Source organism: Rhododendron vialii, chromosome 6a, assembly GCF_030253575.1.
Source record: "Rhododendron vialii isolate Sample 1 chromosome 6a, ASM3025357v1".
In the NCBI taxonomy this organism is placed as follows: Eukaryota; Viridiplantae; Streptophyta; class Magnoliopsida; order Ericales; family Ericaceae; genus Rhododendron; species Rhododendron vialii.
Genome location: NC_080562.1, coordinates 26170400 through 26177981, shown reverse-complemented (window position 1 = coordinate 26177981; position 7582 = coordinate 26170400). Strand labels below are relative to the sequence as shown.

The window sequence follows — 7582 nt, the reverse complement described above, 5'->3', positions numbered from 1 at the left end:
AATCAAATAGAGTTTTCGAACTTAATTAATTTTGAACACAGATTGCAACCTCTGAGGCCCATTGTAACGAATAAAATAAATAAAAAGTTAGTCGTTATACTCAATACCAGATGTCAAAATTGAGAAAATCAAACAAATTAATATATATATATTTTTTGTGTATTTGAAATATGGTTCATACTTCAAATTTAATAAAGAAGAAAGAAGATTGAAGTTTGAGCAGTTAAAACTCAAATTTCTTATTATTCGGCGTTCTTAATTTCTGGGGGAGATGCTCTTCCATCCATTGTCATTACGAATTCTGTTCTAATTTTTTTTTCCTCCTACACAATGAAAAATACATTTTTGCAGGAACTTTTAATTTTTCTAGAGACACCACTCCTATTGGTGATGCAATTATTCAGTTTCGTGAACACTTCTTTAACTTTTTGGTCTCTTCTCTTGAATCCTTTCCCGATTTGTCATTTTATAAAAACAAGTCGGTCTCCTATTTCATAAATGCTACCTGAAATTTCTAAAAAATAGAAATAGAAAGACAAACTGTATCTTTAGTTCTCTTAAAATAAAAATGTAGCTTGAAACAAAGGATGTATTGAGGCTGAGCATGGAAAAAAGAAAAAGAAAAAGAGAGAGGATATATTGAGGGTTTCCAAAGCCACTTCAATTCATATCAAACTAATCTCAAAAAGATCAATACACCACCCGAAAATGAAGTCACTGGATCAACTTGGCAATTTCTTCCTAGATTAATTTCATTAGCTTCTCCTGTTTGAAAACTATCATAATATGTGTTCACAACAGCACGCAGACTCCCTTAACAAATTGGCTAGAGGATAAAAGTGTGAAAGCCAAGTAATACAAGCAATAACTTCTCATAAGATGCTTAAATGGAGTAATATTTATTGATCAAGTCATGACCTTTGCTCAAACTACATTGATAAAAAGTCTACAAACATGCAATAGTCTAAAAAGAGTACTCTAATATATGACTACAACTAGTAGAAGAATGAGCAACTCAATAGATAGAGACACAAGTTCATTCATTGATCTTCAATTGGCATCTCTTGAGGAGTTAAGAAAGGCTTGGGAGGCATTTCAAGAGCTTCAGCGGTTCCTTCAAGCATCTCTACAACTTTGTTCATCGAAGGACGATCGCTAGGTCTCATTTGGATGCACCATAACGCCGTTATAACCATCTTCCTCACCATCTCCCTTTCCTCGTCCGTTGCTTCTCCCATATCAATTTCCTTTCCTTCTTTGAATTGGTCGTATACCCACGACGGGAAGTAAATTTGGCTTGTGTGATTGGCGAATGCATTTAAGTTCCTCCTCCTGCATGCCATTTCCATCAACAACATCCCATAACTATAAACATCATCTTTGTACGAAACGCGTCCAATGTTTTTGTAGAACAACTCTGGAGCCATGTAGCCCATTGTTCCTCTTGCTGCAGTAAGAGACACCATGCTATCATCAGTCGGATAGAGTTTTGCCAACCCAAAGTCCGAAACTTTTGGATTGAAATTCTCATCTAAAAGAATGTTGTGAGGCTTGATGTCAAAATGTAGATGTTGGTCCAAATAGCAACCCAAGAGGGGAGTGAATTGGGTATCTCAAATAATGCGGAATTTTAAAAAACTAATTGCAATCTATTCAACTACAATTATAATTTCAATGATATTCTATTCTACTCATGTGATATAGATATGCAAAACTGAAAGTAAAGAGAGTAGGGAAGAGAGAATCGAACGCAAGGATTTATAGTGGTTCGGTCCGCAACTTCACGGCCTAGTCCACTCCCCAAGTGTCCAACTCGGGATTTGCTGCACTATCTCCTATAGTTACAATCTTCTAGCTTTACGGGTGCTAGACAACCTTTACAACGAGCAATCTATCCCCAATCGCTCTGACTAATTTTGACTCCGGTGCTAGTCACACCTAACCCAACTAGTTTTGACTCCGGTGCTAATAACACCTAATCACCAAGTGATTTTCTCTTCAAAACCACTCACAAAAAGATCTCTCACACAAGTATGAACAAGGGTGTACAATTCCCTCTTACAATGAAGATCAAAATAAGAACTCTCACACGAGTGTATATCAAGATGAAGATTATAGTTGTATGATTGATAGATTTTCAAGTAATGGCTCAGAGCAATTTTCTTCAAGAGTTCTGTCAATTGCTTCCTCTGTCAGACTTCTCTTTATAACCAAGAAGAATAAATTGAACGTTAGAGGCACGCCCTCATATTTGGAAAATTATCCCATGCAAGTAGTTTCCTTTTCTTTTGCACTAGCCGTTAGAACCAAAATCAAGTCAACACAAATTCATCCCTTGCACTAGCCGTTAGAATCAATTTAGGTACCAATCAACCATTGTAGTTTCCATTTCTTTGCCACTGAGACATTTGTAACTTGGGAAGTTCCATTAGCGGATGGAAATATAAAATCATGAAACCAATAATTCATCCATTTGATTCAATCTCTAGCCAATGAAGTTAGGAGAAGATTTGTCCTTAATCTTCCTCCTTTCAATTTATCTTAGCTATTAAAGATAGTGATTCGGTGTAGCAATGTTTCTAGTGTACTTCAACCAAATCCTACAAAATAAACATGAATTCAAATGAGTACCAAATGTCACAATATTAATTATATTTCAATTCCAATATGTTTTGTTATCATCAAAATCAATAAGGTATTCTATAGAAACCTTTGGGCTAACAATAGAATTTGCATATCACAACCTCGATGCAAATATTCAATCCCATGCGCCACTCCAACAGAAATGTCAAACATTTGCTTGCAACTCAAGGAGATGCTTCCTTCTTGGGAGAATAAGTATTTCTCAAGAGAGCCATTAGGCATAAATTCGTAAACAAGAGCTCGTTTAGATCTCGTAGCACAGAATCCGATTAGCCGGACCACATTGACATGATGAATCCTTCCGATGGTAGCAACTTCATTGATGAATTCTTGGCCATTGGATTTGGGCTTTCCTAATATCTTTATTGCCGCGTCATAACCGCTCCGGAGCTTTCCTTTGTATACAGAACCATAGCCTCCTTCCCCCAACTTGTCCTTGAAACCTCTGCTCATCTTCTTTATTTGGGAGTATGAGTACCTAATCGGCATTAGGTTGTTCTGACTTCGTAGAAAACCTTCAATGGTATCAAACATTGATAAATGTCTTCTCTTAAATTTATAGATTAAAAATGCCAATAGTCAAAAAATCCCACATATGGTTCTTGCTCCAAGGATGCCTCCTGCTCAGGGTAAAGTAAATATGACCAAATACGAAACCAAATAAATAATTTTTTTTTAAAACAAAAAGAACTTCCAGGTCTTTGCCATTATCACCAATACATGTCCTAGAATTATTGTATACAATGGCCAATTTTTGTTCTTGAATCACATCAAATGAGATTGTGCATCTTTGAAACAGTGCTTCACATTCCCACATTTTGTGTAGAATCCCAAATAAATCAAGAAAATTTTAGCCTAAATTTATCCCTGATTCCCACCCCTTATACGTACCTTCCCTTCCCTTCCCTTTCCAGCCCAACCCAACGGGATCAGAAAATTTTAATCCCTAAATTTACAATCCCAAAACTTGGCCTAAATTTTTCCATATTTTCCTTCTTCATCCCGTTTACACCCAATTTTGGTGTAACAGTATTTCTAAAGTTTTTGGGCAGTAAAGAAGGAATAGATCTCACCTGTAATTATGAACCCATGAACTTTGTACCCAGGAAAGAAATAATCTGCAATAAATATGGTTCAGTCAACCAATCAAGGTAGTTCCATAGAAGTATGAAATTATAACTCAGTCTAAGATGCATTTACAAGATCTTACCATAAATTTGGTCGATCAAGATAGTTCCATAGAAGTATGAAAATTCGTCCCTTTCTTAATTAAGTAGGAACATTTGAAAAATAGGGAGGTTAATTTTGATCGAGATTCTTTAAGATTAAAGGAACTTGGGACATCTGGTAACAATTTGAAAGTGGAGATACTCGTACGTCAAACTCTTAATCTGGAAAAAGTATTTTTCATGTTAAGTGCAAGATAAGGAGATGACTAAATTTATCATTTAAACAATTTTTTTATTTTTTTTAATCTCATAGAGTATATTTCGTTTAATATGCTCTTTTCATGAATCTAACTAACATGTCGGACACATTTCTCACATTCCCATTTTAGGCCTATAAATGTAGTGTGAAAACTATGAATCAATTACATTAGGTATTGGTATTGAACAAAATTCACATTCCCAAGGGTTAGTTTGGTGGTGAAGGAATGAGACATAGGACCGGCTATCTTCCTCCTAATTAAGATCGCATGTTTGGAACCTCTCAGGTTCTATCAACTCTCACAAGGCTAGTTCATACGAAGCTTGCAAATACTCAAAATGTTTCATACAACAGCAATAACAACAGTAATAATAATAAAGGTTTTATATTGGATAAAAAAAAGTTCTCTTTTATAGTTGCAGGGATATTTGTGGCTATCAATGATTGCGGGGATACTTATGATATTGAAATGTTGTTATAATGGCTATCACGTTACAACAACATTTCAATAACATAACATATTGTACACTAAATGAGTAAAAACGGATGAGGCAGACAACACTTACCCCCAAAAAAAATCTCCAAGCGACCTGCAGTTTTTGAGGGAATGATTAACATTCGTAAGCCAAAAGCATCTCGAAATTTGTTATACAAGTAGTTGTGCTTTGCTAATTGTCATACGTTTATTTACAAAATCTTGGATTGGAACAAAATATAATGAACAAAATATATATATATATATATATATATATATATATATATATAGAGTTAGGTTCCGGTGAGGGATCTCTCATTTTATTAAAATGCGGGACTCCCCTTCCCGATTGAATTTCGATGATCCGAGCCGCTTAAAGTGATCAGAACGTGATTTTAAGGGTCCCCGTGAGAAATCAGCAAAAAAAATTACCGGGAAGGGCTTCATCCGAGCAGTTTTCATTGAACGGTTCAAAAAAAACTGCTCGGATGACGCCCTTCCCGGTAATTTTTTTTGCTAATTTCTCGCGAAGACCCTTAAAATTAAGTTCTTCACACATTGAACGGTTCGAATTTTCAAAATTTGATCGGGAAATGAAAGTCCCTCATTTTAACAAAATGAGGGATCCCTCACTTGAAAATTCCTCTATATATATATATATATATATATATATATATATATATATACAGTCAAGATCAAGTCAGGAGGTGTGAACCGGAGCTCCGGTCCGCACCTCCCTATTTCTCACATTTTCCGATTGAATTTCGATTATCCAAGCCGCTCAATGTGATCAGAATGTGATTTTAAGGGTACCCGCATGAAATCAGCAAAAAAAATGACCGGAAAGGGCTTGATCTGAGCAGTTTTTTTTCTGAACCAGTGCAAGGTGTGGAAGTTTACTTGTTTTTCTGAACCAGTAGGAGTGGGAGGTGATATCCCAAAGGAGGAGGTGACTGAGATATTTATAGAAAAGTGACTAAAGAAATCAATCAGTTAATCCACAATAGTAAAAGCAAAAGCTGAAAGTTGAATAAAACGTTTAATTGAAAAGGAATCAATTATGAATAGTAAATCCGTGGGTGAATAGTGCAGTTATATGATATGAATAGTAGAATAACTTGATATGAACAAAAGTAAGAGCAGAAGTAATTACTGGAACTGTAATTCAATTGCTGAATTAAAACAGTAGTACATGAATGGTTTACCGGTTTACAAAGGAAGCTGGAGTAGATTGATACTCAGCAATTAACTGGGATAGAAGAGTATATTCAGAACTCTAATAACTTTGTAAAAGAGTATCTAAAATATCTCTGGGTTAACTCTTGAGAGCAAGGACTCAATTAACTCTGTAATTGGTTCTAATTCCCTCTGCTTACTACATTACTCTTGGATCCTTTTATAGACTAAGGTCCTGAGTATTACAAATAATTCAATCACGTGACTTTTCCTCTTTCGGAGGAGAAATGATGACTAAAGTGACTGACTGGTCCTGCTTTCGGTGCTGGTGGGACCAAAAGTATAAATAATTGATTGCTGTTGCTGCTTTCGGTGTAGATAGTCAAAAGTAATAATTGACTGCTGACTGTTGGTGCTTTCGGTGGAAAATGGGCAAGAAGTAATAATTGACTGCTGAATGATTGACTATGCCCTTTAGGCAAATGGATCTTGAGCATCTTGAAAAGCAGACCCATATGGGTTTTTGCAAGATGTTGCTGTAGCTGATTCTTCAGATGAATTATCTTCTTCTTCTTGACTGGCTTGAGCAATTAATTGTTGAGCTAACATCAATAACTGTGAACACTTGGTTTTTGACTTGGATTTTGACTGTATGAGAGAACTTGGAGTTGGACTTCCAAGTCTAATTGTAGAAAATGTTGGTGAACTTGGTTCAGGAAGAACTGACTTCTGTTTATTCGGTTGAACCTATGTAATTGGAACTGGAGCTTTGACTGGAGTTGGGACTTTGACTGGAAATTCTTCTTTGACTTGTTCAATGATGCGATGATGCTTGTATGCACCCCACCATTTTACTAAATACTGGCGAGTAACTGTTTTGTGATTGATGCTGTATCGCCATTTGAAGATCCATGGTACCTTGTATTTTGCCATGAATAGTAGGAGAATAGGAAATTGACCAGTGTGATGGTTGGTTGGGTATAAAGTGGAAAAATAGTTGACTTGATCCATAAGTTCAATCGGTAATAGTTCAGGAATGGCTCCATTTTGGTGCCACCATCTGGAGAACCAAGACGGAATTACCGATTTGAATTTGTGATCAAATGAGAAAAACCAGGAGTGGGTAAATGATTCATTTTCATGGAGGATGACTTTGAACCAAGAATCAATATAATCATAGTAATTATATTGAATCGGATGACCAGGGAGATTTCTGAGCAAAGATGGGTGTCCCCATTCATCAAGACTGACTATATTGTGGATGTAGAGGGAATGGTAAATGACTTTATTTGGATTGACTCTATCAGTAATAGGTTTGATTATAATTGACTTGTGGTGGAGAAGAATATCTTTGTAAAAAAGAAGGGTTTTATTTGGGTGAGCAGGAATGAAATGCCAACCCGGAGGAAAAAAGGCTTTGACTAATTCGAGGGGGCTGTGAATATTTTTGTGGACTGGTTCAATGGAAAATAAATTGGTTGCAACTGGTTTGAGAACATATTCAGTGGTGCTTGCTGGGTAAGCAAATTTTGGTTGACTTAGTTGGATGAACTGGTTTGAAGAAAAGGGATCCATTGTGGATGGTGTAATAGTGTGACTAGAGGAAGGAGTGTATGCAAGTGCAGAACTGTAATTGGTCTTGGGGATTTGCCCAAGAACTTGGTACCTGTTGCCGCAATCTGCTGGAGGAAGTGCAAGCTGGTTTCTTGTAGGTAAAGCTGGTGTCTTGCTTTTGTCTGTCATTGTAAGACTAGAATTGGGTTGTTTGTAAGTATGGTGAATAATGAATGCTGCTGGAAAATGGGTTTAAATAGCTGAGAAGTACTTTTTTAATGAATGAGATACTATTATGACTTGTTA

General features: G+C 36.1%; 1 protein-coding gene across 1 annotated transcript; it reads right to left on the bottom strand.

Annotated features, from left to right (window-relative positions):
• Positions 1–882: 882 nt before the first annotated feature.
• LOC131329972 (rust resistance kinase Lr10-like) lies at positions 883–3235 on the bottom strand. Its single transcript, XM_058363424.1, has 2 exons — positions 2729–3235; positions 883–1569 (listed from the first exon to the last, which is right to left on the bottom strand). Exons 1-2 carry the CDS (start codon positions 3175–3177, stop codon positions 1041–1043), a joined length of 978 nt encoding a protein of 325 aa, XP_058219407.1. The 5' UTR covers positions 3178–3235; the 3' UTR covers positions 883–1040.
• Between the last annotated feature and the right edge of the window lie 4347 nt (positions 3236–7582).